The 20,347-nt window shown below is 49.1% G+C and overlaps 2 protein-coding genes across 3 annotated transcripts in view; one reads left to right on the top strand and one right to left on the bottom strand.

The window, feature by feature from the left end:
• Col9a3 (collagen type IX alpha 3 chain) overlaps positions 1-16,698 on the top strand; it is a 25,652-nt gene extending 8,954 nt beyond the window's left edge. The window contains exons 15-34 of one of the 2 annotated variants that reach the window (XM_026787243.1): positions 300-353; positions 616-669; positions 893-946; positions 1,409-1,462; positions 2,178-2,231; positions 3,584-3,637; positions 3,748-3,801; positions 4,210-4,254; positions 4,356-4,409; positions 4,797-4,850; positions 5,397-5,450; positions 5,572-5,643; positions 7,361-7,396; positions 7,966-8,010; positions 9,102-9,134; positions 9,318-9,464; positions 9,626-9,680; positions 10,165-10,347; positions 14,283-14,360; positions 15,973-16,698. In XM_026787243.1, the coding sequence (XP_026643044.1) occupies positions 300-353; positions 616-669; positions 893-946; positions 1,409-1,462; positions 2,178-2,231; positions 3,584-3,637; positions 3,748-3,801; positions 4,210-4,254; positions 4,356-4,409; positions 4,797-4,850; positions 5,397-5,450; positions 5,572-5,643; positions 7,361-7,396; positions 7,966-8,010; positions 9,102-9,134; positions 9,318-9,464; positions 9,626-9,680; positions 10,165-10,347; positions 14,283-14,360; positions 15,973-16,163 (1,425 nt within the window). In that variant the 3' untranslated portion in view covers positions 16,164-16,698. The remainder of the gene's footprint in view (positions 1-299; positions 354-615; positions 670-892; positions 947-1,408; positions 1,463-2,177; positions 2,232-3,583; positions 3,638-3,747; positions 3,802-4,209; positions 4,255-4,355; positions 4,410-4,796; positions 4,851-5,396; positions 5,451-5,571; positions 5,644-7,360; positions 7,397-7,965; positions 8,011-9,101; positions 9,135-9,317; positions 9,465-9,625; positions 9,681-10,164; positions 10,348-14,282; positions 14,361-15,972) is intronic. The other variant, XM_005362740.2, reaches the window with a different exon arrangement.
• Positions 16,699-17,141: 443 nt separating this feature from the next.
• The window catches only part of Tcfl5 (transcription factor like 5), a gene marked incomplete at its 5' end in the record, with an annotated part of 26,082 nt that continues 22,876 nt past the window's right edge, over positions 17,142-20,347 (bottom strand). The window contains one exon of the mRNA XM_026787263.1: positions 17,142-17,450. Coding sequence (XP_026643064.1) covers positions 17,328-17,450 — 123 coding nt within the window. The remainder of the gene's footprint in view (positions 17,451-20,347) is intronic.

The raw sequence follows: 20,347 nt of genomic DNA, 5'->3' as shown, positions 1-20,347 counted from the left end.
GCTGGGTGTGCAGTGGGCACTCTCCAACTTGATCAGGAGGGAGGTGCCTAAGAAGGTCTGGGGGCTTTGCTTGAACACAGACCCCTGGTCCTTCCCAGGGGGTGTTGAGGCCACCATGACTTATGTGGCCTATTTCCAGCTGTAAGCAAGCACCCCCCCCCCACTCAATCTCCGTGGCTCAGCTGTGAAGGAGGAGTGGTGCCCCTCATGGCTCAGACTCATGGGAGAGGACCAGTGGACAATCAAAGATGCTAGAAGAACTGGAGTGAACTAGCTGACTACTGTTTTCTCTGTTGTAGGGTAATCCCGGCCCCCCTGGGCCTCCTGGCATCCCAGGCACCGTGGGGCTGCAGGTAAGGCTAGGAAGGAAGCAGGGTGGTGAGGTGGAAACCCCTTTGATGTCTCCAAGGGAAGTTAGTTCCCTTGGACCGTAAACCAGTTCGTGAGAGAGGTCCCATCCAGGCTGACACCAAGGCTCCCTCCAGGGGCTTCAGTTGAAGTCAGATACTTCTAAGGGTGACACCAAGGCCTTGGGGGACTCAGAGGCCAGGCCTATGGTGACTGTTGGGGTACGTGTGCCATCTGGCCCCTGTAGCTCTGGTTCTGTTCTCTCAGGGCCCACGAGGATTACAAGGACTTCCAGGGCCACTTGGGCCACCTGGGGACCGGGTAAGTGCTGCTGGCTCCATGAAGGGCTGTGGCTCAGCTGAGGTCAGTCCTGGTAGTTGAGTGGCTGGGATTGTCCTATCCCGACTCTACTAGGGTTCAAGATGAAAAGCCTAACCTCCAGGATCTCAGGCTCTTCCTGGCTGGCAACTTGAGGCTGGGCTGGAGCTTCCCTCAGGGTATATGTTTCTGTGGAAGGACTGCAAATGCCTTCTCTCCTCTACAGGGTCCCATTGGGTTCCGGGGCCCCCCTGGGATCCCAGGAGCACCTGGGAAAGTGGTATGTATCTGTCTGGGCTTGAAGGTTGACCTCACACCAGCCCAGACCATTTGACTCTCGACCCCACCATCCTGCTACTAATTCACACAAATGCTACCCTCTGTCCACTGGGCTTCCCCGAGCCCCGTCCCAGGATACATGGGGCATCCAGGACATACCAAGGGGTGGGTGTATCTGTGAGGTCCAGGACACGTGAGAAGTAGCATGTGGCATGCCTGAGTGCCAGCACAGCTGGAGCATGGGGCATCTGACCTTCATGGGAGATCTGCCTCCTTTACTGTCTGGCTGTGAGCTGGGGATGGGGATGTGTTGCTGTCCCATGGGACCTTCTGCAGCAGCAGGCAGCCTCTGCCTAGGTCTAGAGGCCTAAACCAGGCAAAACCTGGAAGGGGCCTCAGCCGCTATTGACAGCTTCCTAGCCTTCTCTGTGTTGCTAACACTGGCCCTACCCCCTTGTTATAGGGTGACAGAGGCGAAAGGGGTCCAGAAGGGTTCCGAGGCCCTAAAGGTGACCTGGTAAGTGAGAAGGAGCTTGGTTCTCTGGACCTGTCTGTGAAAGAGCCCGATCTAGTTCCTAACTAGAGTTGGGGGTGGAGGACACTTTAGAGAGCCCCTGCCAGGAGCACGGGGGCTCCTCATGCTAGACCCTCTTCTGAAAGGGGGTGTGATGCAAGAAACGTGGACCTGAAGGGTCCTAGCCCTCCCCCTGCCCCCTACAAACACCCAAAGCCCATATGGGAGACTCCAGAGCAGCCAGCAGTGAGAAGCTCTGGACAGAGGCTGGGGCATGGGCCACTGAACTCAGATCCTGGCTCCAGTCCAGCCTAGGAGCTAGGCAGGTAGCTTCCTCCCTCCACTTCACTAATCTCAGACTGCCCAGCTACAGATGGAGACTCTGTAGTGAGGTGTGTGACAGGAGCTATGGAGAGACCCAGGCTTCGCCTGAACAGAAGTGGCTGTCAGCACACATTAGCCTCTGGAAGCCTCCAAACCTCTTCTTCCCCACCCAAGACCCCCAAATTCTAAGGGTACCACTTGTCTCCAGAAGCCCTGGTAATGGAGCCTCTCTACAGTGACTGGGATGAGCCATGGCACTCGCCAGTGGAAGCGTAGTCTATCGGATGTCCTGAAAGCTGGCGTGTGTGGCCGAGCCTCTGGGGACATCGTGAGTCAGGATGGGATGTTCCTCAGGGTCCCAACTTCAGCTGTTTCTATCCCATGTTTCCTTTAGGGCAGGCCTGGTCCCAAAGGAATTCCTGGAGTGGCTGGACCGGGTGGAGAACCAGTGAGTATCTCAGGTATTCATGGCATCAGGATGGTGTCATGGCCACATAAACTGCCCCCAATGTTGCTACTCCACTCAGGTTCTCTTTCCACAGTCCCTTCCATACACAGGGCCCGGCCTCACAGGTGTGTGACCTCTGATGGGTCAGGGACCCCACTCAAGAGTACCCGTACTGTATGTAGACTAACCTGCCAGGCAGGACCTCCTTGCCATTTAAACTGCTGTGCTTCGGCAATTCCCAGCAGCCCCAGAAGCTCCCAGAGACCCACAGCAGCACCTAGCTGTCCCCAACAGCTCTAGCACCCACCAACTACTCTGCAGGAGAAGGGAGCTGCTTGTTTGTCCCAGCCACTCAGCCCCAAAATAATCACACAGAAACTGTATTCATTAAATCATTGCTTGGCCCATTAGCTCTAGCTTCTTATTGGCTAACTCTTACATCTTAGTTTAACCCATCTCCATTAATCTGTGCATCACCACGAGGTCATGGCCTACCAGGAAAGTTTCAGCACACCTGTCTCTGGCAGTGGATCCATGACTTCTCCCTGATTCCGCTCTTCTTTCTCCCAGCATTCAGTTCTGTCTTCCCTGCCTACCTAAGTTCTGTCCTATCAACAGGCCAAGGCAGTTTCTCTATTCACTAATGGTAATCATAGCACACAGAGGGGAGGGGACTCCCACATCACTACTCTAGCAGCCCTAGAAACCTGTAACCTCCCCAGAAGACCCCCTAACATTTCCAGTAGCCCCAACAGCTCCCAGAAACCTTCAGCAGCACCTCACAGCTCCTGGCAGCCTGAAACACCTCCCCTCAACAGCCCACGTCTTCCTCTTGCTCCAGCCTGTAGTTCTTTTTTTGTTTTGTTTTGTTTTGTTTTGTTTTGTTTTGTTTTGTTTTGTTTTTTGAGACAGGGTTTCTCTGTGATTTTGGAGCCTGTCCTGGAACTAGCTCTTGTAGACCAGGCTGGTCTCGTACTCACAGAGATCTGCCTGCCTCTGCCTCCCGAGTGTTGGGATTAAAGGCATGCGCAACCACCGCCCGGCATCCTGCCTGTAGTTCTGCAGCTGCTATAGCCCTACAGAAGGTGGTAGTCTAGGGTCAGGCTTACCTGACACTAAGAAGGAAGGATGGTAGACTAGGGCCAGTAAACATGTATGTTGAGGGCTCTGGGCACACCGTCTACTCACTCCCTTGCAAGGTCTCTGAGGATAGCCTATAGCCACCTAGCCAGGAAAACAAAGCCACTCTTGGGGGCTCGAGAGACATTTTTAGTTTAGAGGGTAAGGAAGGGGTTTCTCCATGGGACAAGGTGGTTCTATCTGAAGTGCCTAACCCTGTCATCTGTCCTTAGGGCATGCCAGGCAAGGATGGCCAGGATGGCGTGCCAGGGCTTGATGGCGAGAAGGTTGGTGCCTGGTGGGATGCTTGCTGGGAGGAGGTGGGAGAGGAAGTCAGCTTCCCCAGGCCTGGGCATCATTATCGTTTTCTCTCATACCCCACTCACTATCGTTGCAGGGAGAGGCTGGTCACAATGGTGCCCCAGGAGAGAAGGGCCCCAATGGGCTGCCGGTGAGTGCCCAAGCTGGGGAGCTTAGCTGCTCTGGGATTAGCTCCTTTGGGGGTGTGGCACAATGCTGGCGCAGGAGGACAGGGACCACTTGAGCTTATCTGTACTCTTGTGTGGGGGACAAGTGCAAACAAGCCTGTATTCATCCTAGATATTGTGGGGCCAGCCTTGTGGACCCTGCCTGGGAGTGCCAGCAGGGGCTCTGCATCAGACTTTACCCTTTGGGGCACCTTGTCTGGCCTGTGCACATTGCCCAAACATTCTCTGCACACATGCCATCCCTGGGCTCAGCAGTCTTGGCTCTGACCCTATCCCTAGAGCTATCCCTATCCCTAATCCAAACTCCAGCCTTGACCTAGACTGTTACCTTAACTTCAACCCTGAGCCTGACCCTGATCTCTGTCCTGCAGGGGCTCCCTGGCCGAGCTGGGTCCAAAGGCGAGAAGGGAGAACTGGTGAGTGGCTCCTTTCCCCAGAGAAGGGAGGAACAGCAGGCAGTGCTCCAGTGGTGATGGAGGGAGGGGACATAGCATTCTCTGACTCCTCACTTCTACAGGGTAGAGCTGGGGAGCTGGGTGAAGCTGGCCCCTCTGGAGAGCCAGGAATCCCCGTGAGTATCCAGAGCCCTTCCCTGTGTGCATAGGAGGACCATGCCCTCTCTCCTCCCCTCCCCTCCCCTCCCCTCCTGTCCCTCTCCCTATGTTGACACAAGAACTCTACCCCTTTGGTGTGTGCACAGTGAAACCCCGCCCCCTCTACGTTTGTGCAGGGGACCTTGCTCTTTCCACCATGTGTACACAGGGCCCCTGTGTATAAGGAGATTCTGCCTTGTCTGTGCTCGCTGGGGACCTGTCCTTCCTTCCACGTGTACACAGGAACTCTGCCATTTTTCTATACGTACCTGGGGACTCTGCTCCTCTCTCCATGTGGACACAGGGGTCTTGTCTCTTCTCACACATGTCAAAGGATCCTGCCCTAAGCTTTTCTTTCCTGACAGGGAGATGTTGGTGTTCCGGGGGAGCGTGGTGAGGCTGGTCACAGGGGCTCAGTGGTGAGTGGCGGGCACAGAGAGACGTAGTTTATGGGCAAGAAGGGGTAGGGTAGCGTTTGGGATATATAAATGCCCAAGTCCATGAAAGCTGAGAATGGTTGGAGAGGGGGCACTCTTACTTCCTTTTTCCCTCACCCTTTGGAATAATGGTGCGTTGCTGGGCCACTTAGCCTCAGATTCTCCAAGCCACAGTGCAGCTGAGACCCTGGCAGTTTAGATGGAAAGTCCCAAGCCTTGTACTATAACCTGTGGACTCGACCTTCTCTTGGGCCCTGTGGAAGGCACTGGGCATTGGTACCTGACACTGAGCCAGCCTAACAATTTGGGTAGAGACTGTATGTAAGCCCTGAGATCTGTTCCCCACACTTGATTGCCCCAGAAGGCGGCTATGCTTGCGCCTTCAAACCTCGTAACTCAGTGACATGGCTCAAGACTCATTCGCTGTCCATACAACACCCTAGGGAGGCATAGCTTGGTTTTCAGGGCCGCAAAGGCTGCTGGGGCCTCCATGGACCTCACAATATCCATTTATACTTGATCTTTTAGGGAGCCCTTGGCCCACAAGGTCCTCCTGGGGCCCCTGGCGTCCGTGGCTTCCAGGTGGGTAAAGCTGGAGTAAGGGTTTGAGCCAGGGCAGTGAGCCCTGGTTGACTGGGCAGAGGGGGGATCCTGACTAGGTTCTAACAGGTGCTGACCAGCTGGGCTGTTATCCAATCCACAGGGCCAGAAGGGCAACGTAGGAGACCCTGGCCTTCCAGGCCCTCAAGGCCTACGGGGAGATGTGGGTGACCGGGTAAGTGTCTTTGTCTTGTGCCTCCCTGCTCTAACCAGTCTCTACTACCCCTTCCACACGGGTGGCAGGGACAGTACCATCAACTCTGTGAAGAGGTGCCCTTGGCCCTTTTATTGCTCATTCTTTTGGTGTTCTTCTTGGGCAAGAGGGGATCTAGAACACTCACCGCTCTGTTGCAAGCTCCACATGCAGGCTTAGAAGAACTAATAATTGGGGCAAGGGTAGAGGCGGCGGCCTGTGAGTCTAGGTCCCAGGCTGTCTGCTGGGTATGAGCGGAGACCTGAATGATTCCAGTGTGTCACACACGTAACTCTTCAAGACTCTGTGCTGCTGCTTCTAAAGGCAGCCAGTGAGTAACCTCAGTGTTCTACAGGGTCAGGGGAGTTGTGGCTTACCTCAGGTCCTGGGAGTCTGGGCTGGAGCCATACACCAAGTCCTTAGGAGCTATGTGATTGCTTTCTTGGTCCCTACTGGGCAGAGCCAAGCACTCTGAGTACGTATATATTCAGGCATCGGAGATTCCCGGGCACCTCTACAGACACAGGGAGTCACAGAAACCACCACCACACAGCAGCCACAAGAGGTGCTTTGTTAACATCCAGACAGGAAATTCCAGGGCTTAGGGAGCTTGCCAGCAACTCCAAGGACCCGAAGCTGATGCTAAGTGATAGCAGTGCTAATGCCTGCCCAGTCCTGGGAGGTTGGGGTGCATCTTTCTGACTTCCTCTTCCTTGGATAGCTCTTGCCTTTCATGTTTGAATTCTCCTTTTAAAAAAGTTTTTATGTGTATGGGTGTCTGCCCACATGTTTTTGGGTGAGTGCAGGAGCCCAAGGAGATCAGAGGTGGGTGTCTGATTCCCTGGAGCTGTGCTGTGGGATGGTGCTTTGAACACTGTAAAGATTTGTCACTCATATTAATTTAATAAGGCACTGATTGGCCAGTCACCAGGCAGGAAGTATAGGCGGGGCAACCAGACTAAGAAAATTCTGGAAAGAGGAAAAGCAGAAACACAGTCACCAGCTAGACTCAGAAAGCAAGATGAGAATGCCTCACCGAGAAAAGGTACCAAGCCACGTGGCTACACACAGACAAGAATTGTGGGTTAATTTACTTGTAAGAGCCAGTTAATAATAAGCCTGAGCCAGTAGGCCAGTTTATAATTAATATAAGCCTCTGTATGCTTCTTTGGGAGTGAACAGCTGCGGGACCAGGCAGGACAGAAACTTCCATGCTACAGAGCTACCTGATGTGGTTCTGGGGACTAAACCCAGGCTTCCTACAAGAGCAGCCAGTGCTCTTAGCAGCTGAGCCATTGTTCTAGTCTTTACCTTTAGATCTTGAGGAAGCCTCATGCTTTTTGCCCACTAAGCACATACTCCACCATTTAAGCAAATCGCTGTGGTGAGAGAATACCTGTACAAGTCACAGACATTAATAGCTGATTTAAAGGATTCGCTGTCTACTGGGAGTGACAGGCAGCTGCTATCTTGAGAAAACTGGCCCTTGAAGGACCTGTGGGGCATGGGAGTCTGTGTCCTGCTGTTACCTGAGGACTTGGGCCTGGCAGCTGGGGCTGGGGTCTGGTTCTGAGCCCCCTGCCTGAGGAGAAATTTTTATACCTACTCTAGGTGAGATTCCTGCCTCTGCTCTGCATGGCAGTGACACCCTGTAGGCATCCCCAGGATTCCTCTAATCTAGAACCTTCTCTCTGCCCAGGGTCCAGGAGGTGCCACAGGCCCTAAAGGAGACCAGGTGAGCAGAAGACCTATGGTCAGGACATCTCTAAGCCATCTGGCTGTGGATTTACTTTCCAAACCCTTGAAATGCTCCTTGAGTTCTTTTTCTCTCCATCCCTGCTTAGCACAGCCCTGGGCATGAGAAAGGACAAACTCAGCTGCTTTACTGGGTACAAGTCGTTGTCTAGATGATCACTATAGAACCCTGAGTGGGAAAAAAAAAAAGTTACCTTTGATTAGGGAAACTGACTTTTTAAAAGGGGTGAAGAGAAGTGAAGTCTGGGCTCTAAGACTTGTGTTGCAAAAGCAGGCTAGAGCTGTGTGGCTTCTCTCTGAAGCCCTTTTCCTCCCTGAAACAGCTCAGAGAGCGGGGCTGTGGTGGCTGCTGCAATCCATCTTCTTCTCTGGGTGATCCAGGGCTTCCCCATACAACACCCTGGAAGTGCTACCTAGCAGGAAGCCTCTCTTTGTTGCTTTGGGAGCTCCTTCGACTAGAGGATCCTGGCCTGGACTCCGGCCTCAGTCTTAGGATCAGTGGCTTCAGGTGGGGAGGAGCCAAGAGTAACTTTAGTGTGTCATCCTCAGGGCATTGCAGGTTCTGATGGCCTTCCAGGGGACAAAGGAGAGCTGGTGAGTATGTCTGAACCCCTTACTGCCACCTGAGAGCCACCTGATCAGTTTGGGTGGGAACTGTCCTGTGGATGCTGTGGATGAGGTATCTGAAGAGGGCAGATAAGGTCCGAATAGCCCAGGCCTTGCCATCCCATTAGAGTATATGTGGTGGGGGAGAGGAGTCCAGGCACAGGCAGAGAGGTCAGGACTCTCCAGGGGCCTTGTTACATTCTGCCTAGGAAAGTCACCCTTGCCAGAATCAGCCACTGCTAAGGTCTAAGTGAGAAAACCCCACTGTGATAGCTGGAACTTGGACCAGCTTTGACCAAGTCACTCACAGCTCTCCCAGAGGCACCAGGAATAGAACTGCCTTGGAACTCAAATGGAAAGGCCTTTCTGGCTTCGAGGTGGTCAGGGATTTCAGCTCTGAAGTGACGTCTTTCCTTGTAATCCAAGTGACACATAGAAAGCCTAGCTCTGGGGATCCTGCCTTCAGGTCACAGTCACTGACCACTGTGAACCTCTTACGCCTTTACAAACAGTCCCAGTTGATTGTACTTTATTTTGGCAAATTCTTGACAGAGCCTTAGAATCAGCCCCACCTGATCACTCTTAAACTGATGGAGTGGTCCCCAGAGCCCCTGGCAGCTAGAAACCTCTGCGTGGTGAGCCAGGTGGGGACCTCACCCTCCGTCCTTCCCTGCTTCAGCTGTGGACAGTCAGCTCACAGCTGTGAGCTGAGTCAATAGATGGGCCCAGTCAGTCTGCTTACACCATGGAGGCCTGTCGTTTCTGAGGCCCCAGCTAGGGAAAGCCCCAGAGTTCCAGGGAGGAGATGTTCCACTCAGCATTTTAAGACTGTAGTAAAGAGATGGAGGAAGCAAGCCAGACTAAGAGCAGATACCACGCAGCCACTAAAATCAAATGTCAGGGAAAAGAGGTGTTAAAGTAGCATCGGTAGGCGAAGGGGACGTAGTGCCGGTGTGTTCATGTGGGGGGGGGGCCTGAGTGTTAGTTTGAGTGCTGTCCTCCACTGACCATGATTAGGTCAGTTTTTAGAGCCACTCCCAGATAACCCCACAGTTAAAGCATACACTTCCTCTTCACAGGGTCCCAGTGGCCCCGTCGGACAAAAAGGAGAGGTGAGTACCTGGCAGATACTTCAACAATGAATCCAAGGAGCCCACAGGCTCCCATCCACCTCCGGGTGGGTAGTTGCCTGTAAGGTACTGCCTACACCTGAGATATGGTGGCCACTCACTCCTGAGGTTCAGGCCTTCCCAAGGAGGGCTCACTCTGACTCCCTTCCTCTTGTTTTTCTGCAGTCTGGCAGCCGAGGGGAACTGGGTCCCAAAGGTATCCAGGGCCCCAATGGCACCAGTGGAGTCCAGGGCGTACCTGGTCCCCCAGGTCCACTGGGCCTCCAAGGCCTGCAGGGTGTCCCAGGCATCACAGGAAAGCCCGGAGTTCCGGTTTGTGGCTTTTCCTTTCTCTTGTGTTATGGGTGTTGGACTTGTGCTGGGTTTAGATCATGTTCTTTGTGAACTATCAGTTATTTTGGGGGTGAGGTGTTGGGTATGTCAGGGCTACTGGTGCACTGCCCCGCCTGCTGATAAACCTGGGTGAATTTCAGGGCAAGGAAGCCAGCGAACAGCACATCAGGGAGCTCTGTGGGGGGATGATCAGTGGTGAGTCTCCTGCGCTTCCTCCACCCCTCACAGCTTCTGCCCTTGGCTGCCGTCCTCCCACCTCAGGGAGGGCTACCCACTTCCCAGGGCTTAACACGACGTAGGGTACTCAGAAAAGCCCCAACTAACTATTGAGAGCAACAGTTACGAGGAAGAAGTTGGGTGGTGGTGGTGGCGCACACCTTTAATCCCAACACTCAGGAGGCAGAGGCAGGCAGATCTCTGAGCTCAAGGCCAGCCTGGTCTAAGAGAGTTCCAAGACAGACAGGGGAATACAGAGAAACTCTCTTAAAAGCAAGAACCAAAAAACAATTACAAGGAAGAAACAAACCACTGTGCCCTTTGGCTGGGAGGTACGCTTCCTTCCCTGACTGGCTTTGAGCTTCTCATCCCAGCATGTGAGGTGTTCCGAGAGAAAGGGGCTCTCGTGAAGATATTTTGATAATCCTCTCTGAAGTACTTACTTGGCACTGTTTTCCGAAAGAGCAAATCGCACAGTTGGCTGCACACCTGAGGAAGCCATTAGCACCAGGCTCCATCGGCAGGCCTGGTCCAGCTGGCCCCCCAGGGCCCCCAGGCCCTCCAGGATCCATCGGCCACCCTGGTGCTCGGGGTCCCCCTGGATATCGGGGTCCCACTGGGGAGCTGGGAGATCCTGGACCTAGAGGTAAGTAGAGCAAGACATGGCCCTGCCTCAGCCACTTGAGGAAACCCCAGCTTCCTATAGCACTGAACAGCACAACCCTGACCTCCCATGCTGTGATGTCTCTCTCCTGGGGTCCAGGGAGGAGATGTCCACTGTCACCTGAATGAGAGACTGCCATTTCTGCCCTTGATTGGTCTCACGGTCATGAGACCCAAGAGCAACACACATTTAGGCTGGCCTAGTGTTCCCCAGTTCTACTGTCTACATGGCTCACCTAGAAATGCTAAGAAGACACCAGGACTCATTCAGGGAGACTCTGAGAGGGCTGGGCCTTTGTGCTTTTGAGGCCACCACAGCTAATTTCTTACTATTCTGTGGGAAGCACAGTAATCTGAAATGTGATTATTTTTCTCAAACACCACCAGGACAAAATGTGTTGGGGATGTGAGCAATAAATAATAGGAATCCATTTTCACTCACGAGTTCAGATTTTAATGAAGACTGACTGGCAGGACATAACAATGTCAGTTGCAAAAGTTAAAAAAAAACTCATTCACTGTATTTAAGATGATATGAATCAGGGACCCTTTGAAAGGAAGAGACAGGTCAGTCCTCACTGCTTGTTCGCCGGTGTCACAGCTACTAGCACACACTGTAGACATCTTGCTTGACGAAAGCTGGGGCACCAGAGGCAAACTGGGGGTTGTGATGACACACTGAACTGACTGATGGACACCAGCCTTTCCCAAAACCCTTTGGGATTTGTGTATTTTAAAATTAAGACCTCTCAAGCCTCACATCACCCTGGTGACAAATTCGAAGCCCGATTCCACCTGGTTCTGACTGATTGGTCAATAGCTTCCTGCTTCCTAAAAGAAGTTTTTTTAAAATTGATATTTATTGAGCTCTGCATTTTCCTCTGCTCCCCTCCCTGCCTCTCCCCTTCCTCCTTCAATCCTCCTTGGGGGACCAAGGTCCCCATACTCCCAATTTACTCAGGAGATCTTGTCTTTTTATACTTTCTACTTCCCATGTATATTATATCTATGTAAGTCTCTCTTAGGGTCCTCATTGTTGTCTAAGTTCTCTGGGATTGTGGTTTGTAGGCTGGCTTCCTTTGCTTTATGTTTAAAAACCACCTATGAGTGAGTACATGTCATAATTGTCTTTCTGTGTCTGGGTTACCTCACTCAAAATAATGTTTTCTAGTTCCATCCATTTTCCTGCACAATTCAAGCTGTCGTTATTTTTTTCTGCTGTGTAGTACTCCATTGTGTAAATGTACCATATTTTCCTTATCCATTCTTTGGTCAAGGGGCATTTAGGTTGTTTCCAGGTTCTGGCTATGACAAACAATGCTGCTATGAATATAGTTGAGCACATGTCCTTGTGGCACAATTGAGCGTCCTTTGGATATATACCCAAAAGTGGTATGATTGAGTCTTGAGGAAGGTTGTTTCCTAATTTTCTGAGAAATCGCCACACTGACATCCAAAGGGGTTGTACTAGTTTGCATTCCCACCAGCAATGCAGAAGTGTTCCCTTTTCACCACAACCTCTCCAGCATAAGTTGTCATCAGTGTTTTTGATTTTGGCCGTTTTTTACAGGTGTAAGATGGAATCTCAGAGTTGTTTTGATTTGCATTTCTCTGATGACTAAGGATGTTGAACATTTCCTTAAGTGTCTTTCAGCTATTTGAGAGTTCTCTGTTTAGGTCTGTACTCCATTTTTTTTTTATTGGATTAAGTGATCTTTTCGTGTCCAATTTCTTGAGTTCTTTGTATATTTTAGAGATCAGACCTCTGTCTGATGTGGGGTTAGTAAAGATCTTTTCCCATTCTGTAGGCTGTCATTTTATCTTGTTGACTGTGTCCTTTGCTTTACAGAAGCTTTTAGTTTCAGGAAGTCCCATTTATTGTTTCTATCAGTAACTGTGCTGCTGGGGTTCTATTTAGGAAGTGGTTCCCTGTGCCAATGCGTTCAAGTGTACTTCCCACTTTCTCTTCTATAAGGTTCAGTGTGGCTGGCTTTATATTGAGGTCTTTGATCCATTTGGACTTGAGTTTTGTGCATGGTGATAGATATGGGTCTATTTTCATTTTTCTACATGTTGATATCCAGTTATGCCAGCACCACTTGTTAAATATGCTTTCTTTTTTCCATTTGATATTTTTTGCTTCTTTATCAAATATCAGGTATTCAAAAATGTGTGGATTGACATCTGGGTCTTCTATTCAGTTCCATTGGTCCTCCTGTCTGTTCTTATGCCAATACCAGGCTGTTTTCAGTACTGTAGCTCTGTAGTAGAGTTTGAAGTCAGGGATTGTGATGCCTCCAGAAGTTCTTTTATTGCCCAGGATTGTTTTGGCTATCCTGAGTATTTTGCTTCTCCAAATGAAGCTGAGTACTGTTCTTTCGAGATCTTTGAAGAATTTTGCTGGGACTTTGATGGGCCCCAAAAGAAGTTTAAGAAAATAATCTGTATGGGAAATAAGTGTGGGTCCCTCGTCATCTCCAAGGTTACGCTTAAAACTTTGGTAGGTGGATGGACTTGGTATAATTTGCGTATCATTTTTACCTGTTTTAAAATTCTTGGAGATTGAGGAATTTCAACACTGGAGAGCAAGCATGGAGAATTCATCTTGTCTCAGTGCAGTGTCTGCTCCAAATCAACTTTCAAATGACTGTTTTCTTGGTCATGCCTCCAGAGTGTGGCCTTCTCAGGCAGTCTATGACATCTGGTGTCATGTGACTGCCATCTTTAAAAGCACATAGGATTTCCTCCAAACAGGGATCTGAATTCCTTCTAGACCGAAAATAAAATTTAGAGCATTATGTGCCTGTATAGATGATCTGAGTAAAACAATTGGACATCAAAGGCCATGACTGAGACACACAGGTCCCAGGAAGCCTGCTGGGATGGCCACACAAACCTGTTTTCTATTTGAAAGTGAACATGTCACACTGCCCACTCTGTGAGGCACTGGGCACCTTTAATCCTGAGTGTGTATCAGATCCATGAGCCCACTGTAGAGAATGTACATACCTGATTAGGCCCTCACAGACACCAAGCTCAGGCCATGGTCACTGCTGTACCTGTTATTCCCTCCCTGAAAACACTGCTGAGTCCTCTGTTGAGGTTCATCATATGGAACCAGTGGGTGTCCCAAGGCATTAAAGCCCTTCCAGGTCACTAGCGACTGCAACCACAGCACCACTCTAACTGCTGTAGTATAAAATAGTCCAGCAAGCAGCCATCGCTTTAAACCTGCACCATAATCTCACATGCACGGGTGTCTGGTCCTAGAATCAAGCAAGATACAACCAGTGCTGTATCTGTGTCCCTGGAGGCTGTTTGCCTTTTGTTGTTCCTGAGGTGCTAATGGGCCTTGTGCATGCTGGGTAAGTGGTTTACTATGGCATTGTTGCCCCAGCCCTGTGTGACCATGACCAGACCAAAACAGAGATGAAAGATTTGAGGATCACTTAGGTGATGTTTTAACACTTGAACACCAGATGTCATCCCAGCCCTGAGGCAGGAGGATCATTGTGAGCTGGAAGCCAGAATGGGCTGCAGTGAGTTTCAGACCTGGATCACAGACTAAAACCTTGTTTCACTTAAAATAAAATGAAAACAAAGTGTCCATTGATAAACCGTGGACCAAAACTGATATTGAAAACATGAACACAAAATAACACAAACGTTTCAGAGGCATATATATTTTAAACAAAACTAAATTCCACTAGTGATTTGGAGGGAAGGATGGTGTCAGCTGATGTGCTGGGGATGCAGGTGTTCTTCTCTGGTCAGACTTCCCCTAAGCTGCACCTTGGTGAGCAACCTCACTTCAGGAAGTACTTAAAAAGCAGCAAGCTCTGTGGAAACATGGTGGAAAAGGCCATCACTGTGGATAGGAAGCTGTTCTAACATGCCTGTGTTTTTTCCTCATTGCAGGAAGCCAGGGTGACAGAGGAGACAAGGGTTCAACAGGCGCAGGGCTGGATGGGCCTGCTGGGGACCAGGGGCCCCAAGGTAGGCCGCTGTCATTTCACAGTTCTGGGGGGGGGACTAAAAATGTTTTTAAAAGGCAAAGCATTAAGGACCTGACTAGTGACTGCTTTTTATAATCTCTTTAGTATATAGAAATAATGAATAATCAATGATCAATATTTTTTCTGTATCTAAGTAGGTTTGGTTAACTTCTTTCTTACCAAATATGTCTATTCCAGAAAATCATCTCTTATTGACCACATATGCATTGATTTTTCTTTTTACTTTGTGTGAGTGCATGTGCCTGTGTGCATCTGTATGCACATATATGCATGAATAAACATGTACCACAACACACGCGTAGATACCAGAGTCCATTCTCCTCTACTTTTACATGAGTTCTGGACATTAATTTCAAGTTACCAGCTTATAGGCAAATACGTCTACCTGCTGAGTCATCCTGACTGTCATGCTTCGGTGTCTTAATGTAAAAAACTGAATGCTGGGGGCTAGGTGTGGTGGCATACACTTGTGGTCTCAGCGTGGAGGAGGCTGAGGTAGGAGGATGAATTCATCCATCTGCAGGCCCTCTGAGGAATTTCATCTACAACTGTGTATCCACTCTGGGTTCCTCTACCAGACCTGTGCTTGGGTGACCCTCCCTGCCCCTTCTACGAGGCACAACCCCTCTCCCTTATAGGGTGCCCCCACCTCAGAAGGCTCCTTACCCTCCTCCCTGAGGCACAACCTCCCTTCTCTTGGTGGGACCCCTGTCCTGACTAGCCTATTGGCAACCCCAGGCTACAGCTCCTCCTACGTGGTCTTAAGTATTAGCTCTCAGCTGCCACTCTGTACCCTCACATTTGGGTCATATCATGTTGGCAAATGGCTATGGTCTACCACCTCTAGTTAAAGCTCCCCAACTTCCTCCCAGGCTGCCTGCCAACCCCAAATATGCTCTTTTTTCTTTTTTTAAGATTTATTTTGGGCTGGAGAGATGGCTCAGCGGTTAAGAGCATTGCCTGCTCTTCCAAAGGTCCTGAGTTCAATTCCCGGCAACCACATGGTGGCTCACAACCATCTGTAATGAGGTCTGGTGCCCTCCTCTGTCCTGCAGACATACACACAGACAGAATATTGTATACATAATAAATAAATAAATAAATATTTAAAAAAAAAAAGATTAATTTTATGTATGGAGGTGCTTTTGTCTGCATGTATATCTTCACACCAGAAAAAAAGGCATCAAATTTCCCGAGACTATAGTTATAGACTGTTGTGAGCCACCATGTGAGTGCTGGGAATTGAACTCAGGACCTCCGGAAGAACAGTCAATGTTCTTAACCTCTGAGCTATCTCTCCAGCCCCTCCAAATATGCTCTTGACATACACCCTACAAGCCCTTCTGAGACCAAGTGCACCATGTCTTCAGGACACGAGATTATCTGTGGCTAGCCTGGCCTCGGCTGTATCTGCCCACCTCCTGCCCAGCCACCAGTCCTTGCCTCTGTTCTTCTAGACTTTGCCCAAGTGTCTCATCTCTGACCTTTTGAAGGGTTAGGAAGTAAGCCAGTAGATAATCTTCCAAGTAGATTGTGAGTGGCTGCTGCTTTGGAGTTCTCATGGCCTCTAACTGCACTTTCCTGGTTTCTAGGACCTCAAGGTGTGCCTGGAATCAGCAAAGATGGTCAAGATGGTGCTCATGGCGAGCCTGGCCTTCCTGGTGATCCTGGCCTTCCTGGAGCTGTTGGTGCTCAGGGAACCCCAGGGATCTGTGACACCTCAGCCTGCCAAGGAGCTGTGTTAGGAGGGGGTGGGGAAAAGTCAGGTCCTCGGAGCTCATAAACAACTTTAGGAACTGACTGAAAACGCACTCCAGCAGGCAGCAGTCATGATTACTAGAAATGGACAGTACGGCTAGCTACAGTCAGCTAGTCCTTCCTGGCCTGCTGCCTGGACCCCCAAGAGCATCTACTGGCACCACTGTCACTGTCACATCTGCAGGATTAATGGCAACCCATTCATCTGTGACAGCATACCTCAGGCACAGGCCCTAGGGATGGGGACTTAAAACCAAGCATCTGGAAGGGATGGTGTACCTAAGAGGTTTTGTTTTGTTTTTTTGTACAATTCCATGAGATAAAAACACTCAAGAGACTTGTTTACATAACATTTATATAAAGCCTATGACAGAGTACCAATAAAGCAACCTGCTAACCTTCAGATGAACACTGGCTACAGTGATGAAGGTGAGGAACTTGATGTCTGTTTCACCTGCCTTCTATTGCAAACAGAACATCTCTGACTCCCAGTATTTATTGAAGGAACTACACTGCACCGTCTGTACAATAAATAAAGCTACTCACTGGAAACCTGTGTTCCAAACATGCAGTTTATTACACGAAAAGCAATGACTCACAATATGGAAATGTGGGCATTGAAGCAATCTACCAAGAAAATGTTTATGGGCAAAAGGAGCTTTAAAAGAAGTCCCTGGAAAATTCTTAGCAATAAGTTTTAAAATGGCACTGCATCTTCCAATACAGAGTACCATGAGACTGGAAAGGGGGGGTGACAGAACAAATGAAATAAAGTTTCCAAACCTCGTCTAGTTAAGAACAATTTACCTTCTTCCAATTGCTAAAGGGGCATATTTAAAATGTAAACAAAATAAGTAAACGGCAATGGTTTCTTTAGTCTTGAGACTCAAGAAATTACCAAGGATGTTAATTTTTTATGTTATCATGTTAAGAACACATGATGGTGTTGGAAAGGTAATTGAAAAATTACTAATTATCAAGATGTCTTCATCCTCAAATGTTCATCCGGACATAGTGGGTATTTTGTTTAGATAATACTTTCACAAAATGTGCTCTCAAAGTCCTTACTTGAGTCCCACCAACTGGAGCCACATCCCTCTCGAGGACTCAGAGCTGAGCTCTGGGATGGCAGGCATGTGTACGATGCCGAAAGAACGGCAGTTCTCTCCCAGGTCTTGGGTCAGTCCAGTCACTTGATCTCCATGGCGGGGCTGCTCTGCAGACTGCCCTGTGCAGGGCAGGTCACCAGGGATTCGGGTCTGGTCAGCTTTAGCCTTCTGCCCGTCTTACCGCAAAACACGCTCTCAAATTCCTAAAGTCAAGAAGTGATCATTAATGCACTGAGTTCAAAGATGTGAATGCTGCTAGTTTCAAAAGCACAAGAGGCTGAAATTAGGAGCCATGTGGTTTCTCACAGTACGAGGTATGTGAGAAAACAGGAAAAAAAATGTCCCTATATCAGTTATACTGTATTTTTTTTAGATTTTCCAAAAAAATTCTCAGTGTCTGAGTATGTGCCAAAAATGGCTTTTTTATGGTTAAAAAAACATAAAATATACCATTTTCATCATTTGTTAAATGTCCAGGTCAGTGTTGTCCCTTCACACACACTGGTGAGGAGCCTTGGTTAATCAAGGACTAGGTACAGTCCCTGAGGTTGCTCTGCACACAGTGAGACCAAGAGCAACTCCCTGCAGGTGGCTAGTCTCTGCTTATTCATCCAGCTTTCCCTGCCCTGCAAAAGGCCATAGGACTAAAGTCTAGACAATGCTGGCCCCCTAAACAAAGAGTTGGCATCAATGTCACCAGATAGCTACCAAGTCTGATGGCCAAGCATTGTGTGAGGGAGAGCCACTCAGGAAGGCTAGTCTAGAAGATGCAGGAAACAAGTAGTTAACCATTTCCATGAGTTTGTGAGATTCAGAATGTGGGAATTCCTACAAGATAAGTGACCTTGAGAGGAAAGGGACCAGTATTTGGTTTTCAATTCAAATACACAAGCTTAGAGACCTGTGAGTGCAAAGACAGACATTGAGATGGCTGTCTACAAATGAAAGAAAATAGCTGGAAGTGCTCTAACTCACTAAAGTGGGAGGAGGCGAGGCTCAGGGCCTTCACTGTTCTATTGTTTTTCATATTTAGAAATTTAAATATATATAGTGTTCTAGATTCATAAATCCAGGTTTGTAAGTCCCTGCTTTGGTAAATATGTATAGTAAAATTTGGTGTTTTCATCACTTGCAAGTTTACAATTCCATGACATTAAATACTGTGTCTGTCACCAGAAGCTTCTTCCAAATGTCTCTTATCATTCCAAAGAGCAATTCTGTCCTCATTAACCATGGGATCCCACTGCCTGCTCTGACACACACCAGTAAGTTTCCATCTTTGAGTGTGATCTATTCAGGGACCTCACATTGGGGACTGGCCTATCTCACTCAGCTTGTCAAGGAGTGTCCATACAGCAGGTGCCAGAATGCTGAACATTGCTATGTGTGTCCACAAAACATTCTGCTTGTCCACTCTCTGCTGATGAGCACTGGGACTGCTCAGCCAAATGTCAGTTTGATTCTAGTTTTGTGGAACTGCTGGGTCATATGGTAATTCTGGGAATGTTCTGAGAACTACCGTACTGTTCTCCAGGGGTTACACCACTTCAAATTTCACCATCAGGGCACAAACAAGTGTTAAAATTTCTCCAGATCTTTCCTAACTCTGGCTATTTTCATTTTTTGTTTTGTTTTCCTGATTGATATTGAAGTGGTACCTCACTGTTCTGTTTTTGTTTTGCAGCACTGGAAAACAAACCAAAGACCTTGCAAGTACTCATCCCAGGAGGGTGATGTCCTAGAACCCAGTGCAGAAAGCCAAGGGATGTCTTGAGGGCCCACATGGGCCCATCTTTGGCTGAGCACTATGGGAGTGGCAACTAAATGCTTCTGGGAGACCTAAGAGGGTGGAGCTGAGAGGGACTCATGCCCTGGAAGCAATCCCCAGCATACACTGGGCACTTGAGGGGGAAAGGCAGGAAGACCTGAAGTTCAAGGTCAACCTGAGCTACACAGAGTCTGAGGCCAGCCTGGGCTAGCTACATGAGCTATGAGGACTTGTTTCCTAATCCTAATACAAAGAAAGAATGCTTTAAATGCACTCATTAGGAAGAGACTGAGAGACATAAAATTTTGAGGACAGAGGAAGGATGGGTATTCAATTAATAAAAAGCAAACATGACCAAAAAATACTAATGCATACAGAATAATCAAGGAAGCTGGAGCATGGTCCTCAACAAGGAGGGGCCCAAAATGGCCAATGGGCAAGGCAAACATAGAGCAGAACAAGGAATACAGTTATTTTGTGCAAGACACTTTATTTTTAGAACAGAGCATTGCACAGTTTTGGCCACTCAGTGACACACAAGTCATAGGTACTTGCTGGGTGGCTGACAGGTACTTCTGGTGGCATGTTCTAAAAAGGGAAAGAACCTCTACAACAGCAGCTTCCCTGGAATCTGAGAGTATTTGAGAGGTGTGACTCTACCTCTTGGCTTCCTACTGCTCCACCTGTGCCAACCATGCTCTCATGAGGACATTTAGAAACTTGCAGTCATCAAGCTACAAGTTCCAACCCTGAGGCCCCTGAACATAGGCTATGCTGTAGCAAATGGACCTGTATCAGCCTCAGCAAAACCTCTAGCTGTTGGGTTCGTCATCCACACTGCAGAGCCCATCCAGGGCTAGTGGCAGTCTTCTCTGGGAAGCTGTGTTTACTGCCTGCTGTATCAGCTCCACATTGAACCCCAGTGTCAGGTGAAGTCAGTGGTAGAGAGGATTCAGCTTCCCAGGGCACCAGGCAGATCCACCCCACAGGCTGTATGAATGACACCTACCTGATATGGGTTGTACTTGGACGAGAGCATAAAGGATGCAGTTTAATGGATCACATTCTCCATCATATACAATACAGCTTCTGGTTTATGCATATCAGCATGGGACACTGCAGTACTGGTAGGCCAAGGGCTGCAGTTATCAGTGGCAGGCACAGATCCCCAAGAGTTTTGCCATGAACCTCTGCACGGAAGATGGTACTCAAAATGACTGGGCGCAGTCTCTGCAAGGGGCATCTTCTCTACCCTGAGAGCAAAAGGCTGAGTCTAGGTTAGAAAGGATGATGGAGGGTTCTGGACTCAGGAAGGCGCACCACTGTCTAGGT

Source organism: Microtus ochrogaster, linkage group LG8 (genome assembly GCF_000317375.1).
Source record: "Microtus ochrogaster isolate Prairie Vole_2 linkage group LG8, MicOch1.0, whole genome shotgun sequence".
Taxonomy (NCBI): Eukaryota; Metazoa; Chordata; class Mammalia; order Rodentia; family Cricetidae; genus Microtus; species Microtus ochrogaster.
Note: the sequence above shows the minus strand (reverse complement) of the source record. Positions and strands in the feature narration are given on the sequence as shown.